Source organism: Haemaphysalis longicornis, unplaced genomic scaffold (genome assembly GCF_048455015.1).
Source record: "Haemaphysalis longicornis isolate Haplotype H1 unplaced genomic scaffold, Haemaphysalis longicornis Haplotype H1 scaffold_2, whole genome shotgun sequence".
Classification (NCBI taxonomy): Eukaryota; Metazoa; Arthropoda; class Arachnida; order Ixodida; family Ixodidae; genus Haemaphysalis; species Haemaphysalis longicornis.
This window is the reverse complement of record NW_027526295.1, coordinates 125,609,086-125,624,024: the sequence shown is the minus strand read 5'-3', so window position 1 is coordinate 125,624,024 and position 14,939 is coordinate 125,609,086. Positions and strand designations below refer to the sequence as shown.

The 14,939-nt window shown below is 46.0% G+C and overlaps 1 protein-coding gene across 2 annotated transcripts in view; it reads right to left on the bottom strand.

The window, feature by feature from the left end:
* Positions 1 to 14,939, bottom strand: part of LOC144169191 (alcohol dehydrogenase [acceptor]-like) — a 106,944-nt gene that overhangs the window by 57,782 nt on the left and 34,223 nt on the right. For both annotated transcript variants that reach the window (XM_077698231.1, XM_077698230.1), the window contains exons 3-4: positions 8,146 to 8,332; positions 467 to 601 (exon numbers count right to left, since the gene is read on the bottom strand). In XM_077698231.1, coding sequence (XP_077554357.1) covers positions 467 to 601; positions 8,146 to 8,332 — 322 coding nt within the window. The remainder of the gene's footprint in view (positions 1 to 466; positions 602 to 8,145; positions 8,333 to 14,939) is intronic.

The following is a 14,939-nucleotide window of genomic DNA, read 5'->3' as shown; positions in this document are numbered from 1 at the left end:
GTATTCCGACATCTGCTGTTCTTTCTATAGTTCCGACCCAAGCATATTAGCTATATCAGTGCAATGGCGTTCCACGGAGAAAGAGAAAATTCATCTCCGGTGCAAAGATGCCTCTGAAAGATCCATTGTGGTGTGATGCCAGCAGGAAATTACAATTAACTACCGTAGTGCATCTGGTCGCGCTCGAACAACGCATACGTGAAGTTACGTGGGCAGTTGTAGGTATGCAGCCACTTGCAGTGTGCAACAAGCCCTAAAAGGTATCTTCGCATGTATCATGTATCAAAGTTCTTCAGTCGTTTACACGTGTTTTTCTATTTTTGTTGCCAAAAAAGTTGTAGCGAAAGGCATTTTTGTGAAACTTCTTCTGTCCTGTTTCTTTCACGCTAATAAACAAAACCTACTTACTTACCATGCCTTCAAATTCTTAATACGGTTACTACAAATGGGCATGGCAAATACTTACATGTTTGGTTAGGACCATTGTAGTCACAATTTATATTGTACCCGAGCTCTTGCCCTGCTGCTAAGAAAACTTTTGAAGCCTCTGTTGTATCGTTTGCAAAGGTCACAGGGACCTCCCCGCTTGTCCCATGGTAATCTGCAAGATACATGCAGGGAAATAGATTATTTTGTTTCGAAGAATACAACGTCAATTGTACTTTACGTTGGTTAATCATGCGTCGAGGTTAGTAGATTGAAAGACTTAGAAAAATCCTTATCGAATAAATTGTTTTGAAGTTCAGCGATTACGAGCTCTGGCAACATAATGTGCCATTTCCCGTTATCGTGGACATATTTTGCAAAAGAAATTTCCGAAATTTCGCTGAGCTCCTGAAGACACCTGTGTGCATCAGTTTACGCCAAACGCCACGCAATTTTGAGATATTTTTTCCGAACACCCAACTTCCTTGCTGCTATGAATAACCTACCCGTGGTTCTGGCGGTGTATACAATATTTTCTTGGTATCATTCCAGGAGCAAAATTAAGCCACAACATAATTATAATCAACAGCATTTGATTTGACAATTGCAGCTAGGTTTGTTTAAACTTTTTTAATGACAGTTCTCTTCTGCGTCGGCTCTCTGCTTCTAAAAATCACGAATATTATCGAAAATAGTAAGCCCGCTTTTGCAACACGCTCCTCTATTCAGAAAAGTTCTTTTTTTCGCTTTTTGGGTTGGCTTCCGCGTTCTTTACACAGCCACCGCCTCAAGCGCCCCATTGTGACGAAAACCGTTGACCGTATCAAACATGGCCGCTTCTGTTTACATTACACTAAAGCACAGTTCTGTTCGTCCTGGAAGTGCCCCAGTGCTCCATCGTAGGACCTGACTTCGTCAACACTTTTGTAATTGCATCTGGTGCATTATGTTGCCAGTGGTTGAACAAAAGCTAGCCAGTCCTTTTTTTGCTGACGTGTACCACGTGATAGGCAAAGGTAAGGTCACCTAAGTAGAACACTGCACAACCATTACGGAATATTCTGATTGCGGGGACACTCCGCTGTGACGTATCGCGAGTGCCTCTGTCCATGTAATCGTGCTTTATGATGACGAAACAAAATCTAAGAAAGAGACGCACTTTGTAAGTACCGCCGTGAGAAGCGATAAATCTGGTGCCTTAAAAGCACGTAAGGTCACCTATGTACCAGAAGAAGATTTCCGTCACTACTCAATCTAACCCATTAGGTAATTCCTTGTTTACAGGGGTTGCTACCGTACACGCGCGCTGCCTTGCCACCGACGCTTTTTCTCACAACTCACTTATTTGATGTAGCCTTTTTGCGCTCGAGTCAGTCGGCATAATCCCGGGAGAAACTGTGCTTAGCTGCAGTTTTTTTAATAAGTTTTATTTATTATGAAGCCCAAGTAGCATGAATTATTTAACACTTTTATTGCAGCGGGGGCACGCCGTGAGAGCCCTGATACTCTGTGAAGAAACGGCACATATCAACTTTCAGGTTTCCAATAGTTTTAATAAGTTTTAAGAGTCATCGCTTGACGCAAAAGCAATTTTCTTTTTTAACTGAACACGATGTATTGAAAGATTTTTGAGATGCTTTAAATGTTCAGATAGTTTTCCGCATGGGGTTCCCCAGACCTTATCTTGCTGCCGCATGAAAGCTATTAAAGAAATGTCCTTTGCAATGCCCAGCATTTGGGATTCCTTCATGATAAATCACTTTCTCAGTTCGGTGTTCACCCCTACTACTTAGATATAGGAATAAATGAGGCATTCCATTACAATGCTCTACTACTCAAATGTCTTTGGCAGACAACAAAATTTGTGTACGTTTCCGTGTTTTCTTTGTGCCTTAGGCTTACTATGGGCGCCGTAATTGTTTTCGCACTCTGAAATATTTTAAACCCTTGAAGGGGACTATTGTCTATGTCATGTGAACGGATGGTGGGGTGGTCTTTACCAGCTCAGAGAGATGGACACAGGAAAGCCGTTGACGTGTTTAACAACATATACATTTAATGCACACTGAAAAACCCTAACACAAAAGAACTCAAAATTAAACTACACTCAAACGATAACCACTCACACCTCTAACAATCCCAATCAACAATTCAAATATAAACCCCTAACTTAACAGCTCAATATACATTTCAAATCAAAACCCAGAAGTCTGTACCATAAAGTCCTACACTATCAGTTCAAACACACTCCTTAATCAAGTTCTAGTTACTTACTCTCGTACCACAACTCCCTAGTTGTGTCCTTTACCACTGCGTCCCAACTGGACTGGCCTACCCCGCTGTCGTCGGCGCTGACGTGTCGCCCCCGTTGCGTGGCCGAGACTCGGTGGTAGCCGTCTTCTTCTATCTTCGGTGCCGGCGTTCGATCCGCGCGGTCACTCCTTGGACGGCGTGGGCTCCGCGCGTCCTGACGTTTCCTCTGCGGCTACTTCATGGTAGCCGCTCTCGCTGGAGGTCCTTGATGCCGGCGTTCGACGCGTGCGGTCATCCCTTCGGCGGCGTGCTTCCTCGGTGGCTACCCCCTGGTAGGCGCTGCCGCTGTAGGTTCCAGGTAGGCTCGGCCCGAACGTAGCCTTTTGGGGCCGTCGAGACGAACCTCGACAGAGCGTGGACGTTGGCCGCTGGTGCCCGACCGATGCCGCTGGGGCCACGAAGACACAGGTTCGTGCTGCACCTAGGATGACGGTGCCGATGCAAAGTCGGCCCGCTCCCGCCCAGGCTCGGATGGCACGGTCGATGGCCTGGCCGTGTCCCCCTGGCTCGTTCGTTGAAGCGCACGTGCTCCTACCGCCTCCTGGTTTCTTCGGTTTCTTGCCCGCCCTTCTCTTTCTGCGCCCCGGTTTTATACCCTCTGGGCTCTCTCGTGGCGCACTCCCATTGGCTTCTTGCTTCTTCCCTGTCCTTATATGGTCATCACGCTACTTGTCCCATGCGTGGCCTTCCCTGATTGGCCGACCAGTGCGCTGCCACCCTTGCCCATGATTCCTCAGTGCGCTGGCCATGAGTCGGCGCTGGCGCTTGCTGATTGGCCTGCTCCTGGCGCGCACTTCAAATGGCCGTTCCTTTGTTCTTTTTCCTCGTTTTTTTCGGGGGTTTTGATGCGTCCCCCTCTCAGGGCATGCCCTGACACATGACAGTCTCTAACCGAGGTATCCACACACAACACACCAGTTCAAATGGTGTTACAAACGACAATAAACTCTGCAAAATGTTTCTATGGCGGTTTTGCGCTTGCAGGTGTCAGTTATAGAGAGTAAAATTCCACCTTTGATGTTGGAAGGTCGCGGGTTCGATTTCCGGCAGCGGCGACCACTTTTCTAATGAAGTCGAAAAGCAAAAACGCCCGTGTGTACGAGATTCCCGCGCACAATAAAGATCCCCAGGTGGTCAAAATTAATCTGCAGCCCTCCACTATGGCGCACCTCATCACCTGCGCTGCTTTGGCGCGTTAAAACCAACAATCAAACAATCAACCTTAATCTGGGAAAACATTTTACAGTGTTCCCGAATTGGCAAGTGAGACCCAGTGACGTGACTTATACAGAAATCATGAACAACCTACGCTGACCCTACGGCAATCACGTGAAACCGACCATAAGACCGGGCACAAGTTTCAGTGGAGGCTGTGACGACACGGAATTCACGAAAAATATTTCAAACAAAACATTGTAGAGGTTGATGCAAGAAAGGAAATACAAATTTATTTTCACGTGTAAGGAACCGTAATACCTCGTTCTAGTAATCTGCGGTAGCCAAAGAAATGACCTAACATGTCATTTGTCATGTTTGAAAAGTTACGCAGGTGTTCAATATGTGTTCCATGCTGCGTTTTAATGCCAGGACTGAAATGATCACCGGGATCCTCTACGGAGCATGGTCTGCCCACAATGAGCAGGCCTTCCAAAATTGCATTTTTTGACGACGCATTTACAGCAGAATTTGCATCAGGCACTTACGAAAACGTCCGCAACTCCGCCCGTGACAAAAGTGTTATGGGGTTTTCTTGGTAAGGTGAGAAAGTTTTCCCAGCTACAAGGAATTATTATCGCGAACGCGGATGTTAACAGCGAAGCATACCGGTGTTCTCTAATTGCAAAGCTCTTCAAAAAATGCAGATCAATTTCCGTTTGTGCCAATTAATTTTTCCCGTGTTCCACTGCTTGCGGCATCCACTGGACTCTTTTGTTAGTTTATAACCTGGAACCCTGCCACGAGATGGCGCAGCGAGCAGCTTTTGTTTTTCGATAGCGTATTTTTTATGCGCTGTCATAAAACTCGAGCAGCCATGCACTTTAATGAAAAGGACTATACAAATATCACTTAAGTATTGGTGTTTACTCTCCAATTTGCTTAATGTTTGGGCTTTGCTCAACAATGTCGACAAGTATAAACACTGTCACTAGATATAGTAGCTCAGAAAAGCTATGCCTATATACACGTCTCATTCAAGCATTCTTCCCTCCCATCTCACCACATTCTACATCGCATTCGCCAGTGCTCCGGTCCCCCAACCTGCCCTTCTTGCGGCGCATACCCCTCTATTCCCCACTCCTACTGGGACTGCCACCCCCCGAAGCTTCCCCCCTCCCTCTCCCGCATCACCTCGTGGGACACTTGGCTGGCTCCCCCGCCCGGAACAGACGTTCGGGCCGCCCAGGAGGCTCTCTGCCTTCATATCCAGAAGATCTCCAAGGACATTCTGGACTACTATGAAGACAGTGACGCCTCAGGATCCGTCGTTTAGCTGACCTGGACTTAGGTCGGTGACTGGGCAATAAATGTTTTCTCTCTCTCTCTCTCTCGCTTGATGCAACTGTGCTTGGCGCCTGCTCTGCTCCTTGCTACGCTGTTTCCTCCACATCGCTGCGACAGCGTTAGCACTTTCAACTCATAGAAAAGCTACTAATCCGCCACTTTCATACCTGACAAGCGTGGCATAAAGGCAAATATAGAACTGATAGCAGTCGAATAATTTGCCACTCGCTCCACGGTGAATCGTTCAACCGGGTTCACGCCGGCTTATTGGAATTACGGTAGGGAGATGCCATTTCCTCTCGACAGGACACTTCCAGAAACGGACGCGGGTTCTGGTCTGTTACCCCATGCTGTGGCCGTCCGCCAGCGCCTGCGTGACGCGATACAGGCTGCGCGGAAGCGGCTTGACGTTGCTCGTCTCCAGCAGGCGGAGCATTACGACCAGGTCAGGCGAGATGTTCAGTTTGCGGTTGGCGACATGGTTCTCCGGCGCACTCATCCACTGAGCGACGCTTCACGCAAGTTTGCCGCGTCGCTGGCTCCTACATGGGAGGGTCCTTTAACCGTAAGCCAGAAGCTGTCTTCTATAACGTATCTTTTACGCAACAACAGGACAGGTGAACATGCAGGCCCGGTTAATATAGCCGACCCTAAACAGTACCATGCGGACTGATCATTTTTTCTCTTTCCAGAGGACGCCTTCACCTAGCGTTGCGTATGAGCGCTAGCGAATTATTAACAGAATAAGTTTTTTTTTACCATCCACTTTTTTCTCTTCTCTGTTTATTCTTGATTTATCCTTTCTGTAAAGCCTTGATCAGTCCTTTCTAATTCTTGTGGGGTTCACCTTTTCTGTAGTACCAGCTCGGCTTCCTCTTTTTTGTTCCCTTTCAATATTTTTATAGTTGGTATGTTCTTCTGCACGCTCTCGTAGATGCCCCCGCCACCACGCAATCTTCCGGGGCCCTCTCGAGGATGGGGTCATTCGGGCTATACAGGGGCAAGTTTTAATCCCTGGCTTCCCCGGGCGCCACGTCGTCGCCCTCCGTCAACACTTCGCACCGCGGCCACATGGACGGTCGTGGAGGCAGATCGCTCGGTTGGCTGGGTGCCCCGCCTCCCCTGGGAACTCCAGCCCCGTCTTGAACGTGGGGATCCAGCGGCCGATGTCCCAGAGCCTTTCCGGGGCCGTTTACTCTCGGACCGGCATCTCCAGGAGCCTCCGTCCTTCTACACGGCTGAGGAGCTCGGCCACCTTCATCCTTACTGCCGGGTGCCTCAAATCCATCTCCCCACGCACCTGGCAGGTGCTCTCCACCGTGACCGCATGACTGCCGCCATTGCTGCCGCATCTGCTTCCGCTGGACCCCAAACTGAAGATTCCGTCGCGGCTGCCTTTGCCCTGCTTCTTCAACACCACCCGGACCTCCTCCGTAACCCTCTCCCGGCCGACCATGTCGTCGGCATGCCCGACGAGTCTTGACTTTGTTTTCGGAGGGGGGGAGAGTGTGGCAACTGCGCCTAGAAAAGGACGAGAAAGAGGCAGTTTGGGGCACGCGTAGCGTTTGCACGCTGAAACGAGACCAGGGACTGGGGCAGTGCGTGCCTGGCCTTCGGGGAAATCGGACGTCTGAAGACGGGCTCGGAGCTGACCGAAGGTGTGCTTTTCTGGGACTCGGTGTCTTTCTTGGGGGCCCCCGGCCGGGCGCTAGGACCCCGGTACCACAATGGTAATAGGTAACGTGAACATGTGCGAGCTTTGAGATAATTTTTGTATTTGGCGATGGTGCCGCCAACGTACACTGCGTGTTCAAGCATTTTCAACCTGTTTTTTGCCAGAACTTCCAAAGCAGTAACAGCTAGATAGAGGTCAAAAGTGTGGCATTATGTAGCCCAAGCAATCGTCTTTAGAATTCTAATAGTCATGGGCTATACTTAATATGTTTAGCTCCTTTCTTGTGACATAGGTAGTCGGCCAATTAGTATAAATGATGGGTACGCAATAATCTGAAAAAATCATAAGCCTAATTATATTAACTAAATATATATAAGCATCCGACATTCGACCGCTTTGATATTTCCCTCGATCTCGTCTTCGGTAATACAACACCGACAAATGGGTTTCTACGTAATCGCGCTGTGTTGCTGTAATGAAAAAAACTTATTTTCTTTACTGGAACCCGAGAGTAAATCCTAGAGTGCTACTGCGTATACGAATTGCTCGAGTTGGTAAGAAACAACCATGAATTCAACAGGCACACACAATACCAACCAATGCACCAGTACTCTTACACCCGTGAAACCAGGGAAGCATTCAGCGTTCATATGCTGGCGACGCTTTGATTACTGATTATCTGCTATCGCAACATCGTATGGGAATTTCTGTGCAGATCGCTTACGTAAAAGTCTGTGGGTAACAGAAAGTTGCTCGAGGTTGTATATGCATAGTATTTACATGTGACGCAAAATGTCAAGATGCACACATGCCATCGTCGGACCGAAGCTTGACCCTAGACACATCCCACCACCTCGAATTGAATTACAATATCGATAGTGATTTCTCTGCTAAGCAACGCCTTCGCTGCTAAACCCGGCTTCATAGTTCGAAACTGGAGAGCTGGGGCACTTGCATGCCATATTTAGTGCAAATCGAAGTAGCCAGCTGCTCCACAGGCACAGGAAAGACATTGGAAGGTTGCTTGTAAATTCAAAGGCTTTCTGCCTACAAACGCTGAAGATTTCAAATGTTTCAAAAAATCTAAAATGATGTGCGCTTTACTAAACTCGAGAAGTTTATTTAATTAGTGTATAATGCTGCTTTTTAAAAATTGAAAAAAAGAACCAAGACAATTGCGACGTAAACACTGTCTGGTTACTCTAAAAAAAGGTCTTCAGATCACTCACCCGGCTCCATGTTAAGGTAGGATTTTTCTATGGCCTTAAAGTCTTCTTTCACATGCGTGTACGACCAGTTCTGTGCACCATATTCACTTTCCCAGCTGTTGTAGTCTTCAGGATTGCCTCTTGAGTATACCATAAAGTTCAAGGAACTGGTTCCTCCCAATGTTTTTCCTCTTGGCAATGTGTTGATCTAAGAAAAACGGTAGAAAGAAGCACTGATGCCTCCTAACTGAGCGATGGTGATGACGCAATAAAAACGTGAATACGTACAGATATTTTGAAATGAGGTACATTTCAGAAACCATTCATGTGGGTTTTAAAATAAAAATTTGTCTAAGAAACGTTACAAATCAATTCAACTCCGATAAATTCAAGAAATGTAAACTACATTTAGAGACCCGTGTACAGTATAAACTATAATAAAAATAATAGGCTATGAATATTTATGAGATTTAGCTGATCAGACATCCGAGTGAAACGTTGTACGGAAGAATCTTTACTGCTCACATATGCAAGTAGGAATATTTTATCTATCTGAAATAAATTATGGCCCTAAATAAAATTTCAAACTCTGAACACCCATAATGGTCACTGACACATAGGGGTGCACGTGGGTACGCGATATAATACATACATACATGTATGTATGTATGTATGTATGTATGTATGTATGTATGTATGTATGTATGTATGTATGTATGTATGTATGTATGTATGTATGTATGTATGTATGTATGTATGTATGTATGTATGTATGTATGTATGTATTACATGAACAGTTTGTTGGGAGCAGAGAAGACAAAGTTAACGTTGACGCGCTTTCCTATTTTCTGCTCCCAAGAAATTGTCGAAACTAATGAACAGAGTCAATAGAAAAGAAAAAAACAAAAGCAAATGTGCAACGCAGCATCGCGACCGGTTCGTGAATTGCTCAGAAGGCACAGCTTATTCCATTCCTCTACCGCGTGGCAGGCAGTACGTCGGACAGTCAGGTCGTTGCTTAAACGATCGGCTTAGAGAACATAGGAATAATGTAGATAAGACGATTAAAGGACATCTGCGCATACAGTGCAGACACTGCAGAGATTGTGAGTGTAGGCCACTTTTCGATAAGACTAGGATTGTAGCTCGACACGAGGATCAGTTGACACGAGAGATCATCGAGGCCTACCAGATAGTTTCCTTAAAAGACAACTGCGTTGGCACAGCTTCTTTAGCATTGACAAAGAAAGAACTGCAATTCTTACCCAATCATTAGATTTTACCGTGCAAAAGTGCCTTTGTAACGCGATCGTTTGAAATGTCATCCTTCCCTTTTTTTGTTTTTTGTACTTGCTTTTGCTCCTCCCACTTTCCTCCTTTCTTTCATTAGCTGTGTATCTTCCCGTGTAAAATCGGACATCACAGTGAAAATAAAACAAGTTGATAGTAGCGCCGTGTCCCGTTCACTTCGTTCGTCCTTGTTCATTTCGAGCTTACTTACACGATGAATGACCAAACCGCCCAAGAAACCACTCTGATGAACCAACTATCCCAGAATTGAACGTTATTACTATAAACCAGAACTTTAAGCAAAATTCCTGTTTTTTCTTTGAGTCTGTATTAAGCCTATTTGACCTATAAGGCTATGTTCAGACTACCGATGCAAACGCCATATCGTATCCCATGGACGTAAAAAAACGGGTGGTCACGCAGTTCGGTTGGCGCTGAGACGTTAAATTACGTCATTCTTTTAAGTTATTACGACGGTTGCGTCAACAGTCCGAACCAGGCTTAAGAATAAACTGGGAGAAATAAAAAAAAATTTAGGCAATACTTAATTGTACCCATAGGTACCTGATTTGAAGTTAGTGCCTCACAGGGTTTTCAGCGCCTCCAAAAGACGTTCTGGGTTATATGCTCTTTGGTTAAGGGGGGGGGTTCTCCGCCCATGTGTTCCCCTAAAACTGTTCTCGCTTCAGAAGCTCGCTACTCGGTGTTTGTCACACGCTGCGTGCGACTAGCGCGGAGAATCCGCCGCCGTTTCAAACACGCCGAGACGAGTAAACCCGCGCTCGAGCCGCCGCCAGCCCTCCTGAGGTTACCCCGGACAATTAAACTGGGCTGCCAGAGGCCTGAACACTGGGACACTGATGCTACAATCACCGCCGAGAGACCACATGACCTCTTTTGTCCACGTTATTAGACATTTTTAGCTTCACGTACTGTCACGGTGCAACAACTGATCAGGGCCAGTATAACAGCTGAAAAGAAGATGTGTTTTAAGAAACTTGTGCCTGATGCCTGGTAGCGGTCACACACCAACATTTACAGCTATCCTGCTCATGGCAGTCCTTTCAACAGTAATTACTGTGTAGCTATTTAGCGAAAGTTAAATTATGTTCGCGCAGCTAATATTGGGGTTGAAACCTCGCTTTTTCGACAGCCTCAAGTCTTGCACGTGACGCGACTAGGTTCCAGAGTCATGGAAACTCTCCCATACAAATGCACGGGGAGTAACGTTTGACAGCGAATTACACAAAACCTATCAAGAATCATGTACACTTCTTTTAGAGTTTTCATCTGCACGTTGCCTTCTTGCTTCATGCAAAATATCAATTTCTTGAAGTGGTTTTGCTAGGTTCCTGACAGGTCGGAATTTTGAGCGAGATAGCTGGCTTTGCAAGTGCTTACGAAGGGGCACGTCCTCATCATGAGTATGCTCTATGACATCTATGACGATGAGGATGGTGAAGCTCCACGCCAGAACTACACGCATCCTCTCTGGACGATTGGCGTAACCAACAGAGAACGCTGCGTCGGCACCGTCTGCGCTCTCTGGCGGATTACACAGAAGCTCCGCGTACGCAGAAGCTCCGTGTACTTCGAACTTGCACGGGTGACCAGTGCGCGTGCTCTGAACGGAGAAGGTCTACGTGAGTTTCAGGAAAGTTCGTGAGCTTGAAATTTTTACGTTTCGGTGTTGATGTTGCTTCTGAACGTGGAGTTGACCAACATGGCGGCGGCCTGCCCTGCGGCTGCGGAGCGAAAACAACTTCGTCGCTAATCCCTCGATATGATATCGTGTTGTAAGCCGTTGGTTCCGCCTTACATATGGCCATTCTTACCCTCACCTACAGTTTAACTCGCCAGAGAGATTTTGTTTCTCAGAGAGAAGAGCGATTCTCAGAGGTTTAGCCTGGCGAATTAGCGTTTGTCGTCGTCATAGCAACGGGCTCACAAGATCACAAGTGGCTAGGGCAGTAGGTGTGTCTGTTATTGCATGGCGCTAGGAGTAACGTGCGGTTTTGGGCGAGGAGCACATACATTCAAACACCCTACGCACCGAGGTCTTCGCGTACGTGTAACTAAAAGGGTTTCAAACAATATGTGCAACGATTACTTATACTTTTCACGCTTGCGTACGCAAACTCTGTACGCACTTCGAACGAAACTGTTCATTCGTTTGCACTGTGTCCGTGGATCAACGGCACGGATCAATGATCTCTGTGATTGGCCAAGATGCCCCGTTCATTGCTAACGCAATAAAAGAGCAACCAAAGAAGGGACTGAACGTGACACAGCTTCGCATGTATCGCTCAAGGTCACAGATGCCGAACAAGAGAAACCACGTGAACATGTGACACACGAAGGTATAAAGGCGACGTCACAAACACGTGCATAACCACTATCCGATCACGGGCACATCGGCAGTCGTAAACAGGCAGCACTTATAACACGACAGAGGAAAAACAGACGGATGGAAAAACAGACGGAAAAATAGAAGGAGGAAAAACAGACGGACAGAACCAGCACCTCAGCCCATCTGAAGTCGTCTGTTCGCCACAGCCGTCATGTCCCATTCTGTGTAGTTTTCATGGCCGTTTGTTACCTATCTCTAAAGGTTATTACCAATGAATTGCGCATGCTTTTTAATGTTGCTAATGTGTACAAAGAGCATATCTACTGAGTGGTGTTATTCCCAGCAGCTTGGCTGATCATACAATTCTGCAGGGCTGTATAATTATTTTTTTTATCCAGAATATTGCACTTTTCTGCGCTATCTATGGCATTCATCGTTGTTGTCGTCCAGGAGCAGTTCCCACTTTTGCCTCTTCCACTAGAACCTGTTGTTACCCCCTGGGAACACGGCTAAGGGTCCAAGACTTCCACAGGAAAAACTTGTGGGTTATTCACTGCTTTGCAGCAGAGAACAGCGTCGCAGCAACACTATCCTATCCAAAGCTACACTTGAGAGTAACTTGGAACATTCGTGCGCCTATTTCACCTTCTGAGCAAAAAGCATTCAGCAGCGGAAAACTTGGGCACCACTCTAAATTAGAATTCTGGGATCGTTTCGAAGATAGGGGACATGTCCATTGCCACCTTCGAAGGACCGGTAGCTGGCATATCCCTTTTGAATTTTGAATTTATCCCCGGCATATCGCACAAACCTCCTGGGTACTCTGTGCCGAAAGGTTTTCCTAATGTTCTGAGCAGCAAATATTGATATTCCAGATGGAATTTGGGGCCCTATTCTCGACTGCACAAATTCCCACGGAAACTGGGAATTTCCCAGAAGTCGTTTCTGATTGACGTTCAATTTTCGTCCCGTGCTTCCGGTTGACAAATGCGTTGTACGTGCCTTCGTCATGTTGATGTTTTATGACGTTTACGGATACCAATTCTAAAGTTTGCTTTATTTCTCCTTCCTTAAAGCGCGTAAGTCTTCGCCGGCAATAAAAAAATAGACTAAATACACCGGACATGACAACGTAGGCCTATCTTTGCTATTCAACAAGAATGCTGCATGTAATACACGCTCTCTCTGTGATTGGCTAAGAAGGCATGACGTAATTTAAACAGTTGTCGGGAATCACTTCAGAAATTGGCAACGCCAGCCTGCGTAAAAGTGACGTAATATTACGTAACAGCTTGAAAATGGCGGCTGCTTTTGCCGCGAAATAGGGAAAAAAAAATTGGGCCCATCTCCCCACGAGGGGGGACTCGAGTAAATGCGTCGCGTAGGGGGTTGGTGTATTTCGTTAACGTTAGTGTTTGGGGGGTGGTGGTGGGGTGGTAGTGAATGTGTTAAGTATTATTGCTAATTACTATTAATTATTATTATTTCCTTCATATATTAATTATTACTTTCGTGATTTTGCGACTCGAGTCCCCCCTCGTGGAGAGATGGGCGCAATTTTTCTTTTTTTTGTGACGCAAGAAGTGAAGGCAAGGAGTAGGTTGTTGTAAGTCGTTATTTATTTATTTGTTGCTGTTGTCGTTGTGTTGGACGCTGAGAACGACGGCTTTGTGGTCGCTAAAGTGTACTGTTAAGGGGTCTTTAAGCAGTGGTCCTGCGTTGCAGCAACTGGTGAAGACGAGATCGATGCAACTGCTGCCGTGTATCAGCAGCTTCTTGACGTAGTTTGAATGAGTCAAGGATTTAAGGCGCGTTCGTAGCCTTTGATTCTGTGTCGCTTTTGTGGCGCAGTGGGAAGAGTACCATGTACCTCGCGTTCCGCCCACAGGGTCGTGGGATCGAAACCAGGCGCCGATAACTATTATTTTTTTTTATATTCGCCGCGAGCTCGACATGTAGGTGGCGACAGCGTCGCACTGCTAGTGTGGATGCTCCGCTAAGAATGCACACTGTGGGCGCCCTTCGTGCCTTTTTCCCGCCGTATGTGCGCACGAAAGGTGCAAAAAAGAGTGGTATGCTGTAGTTCGGTTCCTCAACGTTCCTCAACGTTCAATGTATAGCATGGAAGCGGCAGTCAGTTTTTATTACTACGCCAAAAAAAGCGACGACTCATCGGGAATCTCAGAATAGCCGTAATTGTGACAATGAACTTGTACGCTGTGGCTCGTAGCAAGCTCGATCTTTCGAGACTACGGCTTTGAGCCTTCAATAAAAGCATAAATAGAAACAAATCAGGAAGCATCGATCTCCGAAATTCAGTTTACAACAGCAATCTCAATCACTTTCACTGGTAGCATGACGCATTCTTGCATTTGTGGGATGCCCTGAAATGGTAACACTACTTAACTGCCCCGAAATTCTTTCTAAGAGCTTACGATATTTTTTGTGTGTTGAAAAGGCAACATAAAATTACTGAATTTTGATCAGCGCAGAAATATAAATATAACCGCTCTAACGGGTCTTTTAAATGAAATTTTAACGAATCTGAAGGAAGGTTTGATGAATAACGGTTTCGGATCACTTATTTACGGCTTTTGTGGCAAGTGAACTTGCGAATTGAATTGTCAACGCGCGCAGTACAATCAACATCTCATGTTAGCTACGTTTTCGCAAAGTGACAAGCAGGTTTACAGTGTGCAAACCAAGCTTCTGGGACCTAACAGTGAGCACAAATTTTCTGTGACGGCTGCTCTGTTGACGATTTGCGTTCCTTTTAAAATCTAACAGGTGCCTGCAACAGCGAGATGTGTTTGCATTCTTGCGTATAAGGTCGCTTACGAACCCTAAAGATGGCAATAAATGAAGTTGCGCTGTTGCAGATGTAGTAAAACATTTCCTTTTTATTTCTCGTTGCAAATCAGCGCAACGGGTTCCCGATAACTACTTTGTTTTGTAAACTGAATATCGCCTTTGTCTTGGCATTTAATTCTTGAGGATTGGTTAAAAAATGAAATTCTGTGCATTTAGTTTTTTTTTTTTTTCAGGAAGAGGGGGGGGGTCCTGCCAACGTTGCAAGAGCAGCGAGAAGAGAACGCATGTAACGCGAAAAGCCAAACTATGGTTATCAGTATTACTTACAATCGAAACTACACTAGGCGTCGTGTTATGTAGCGGT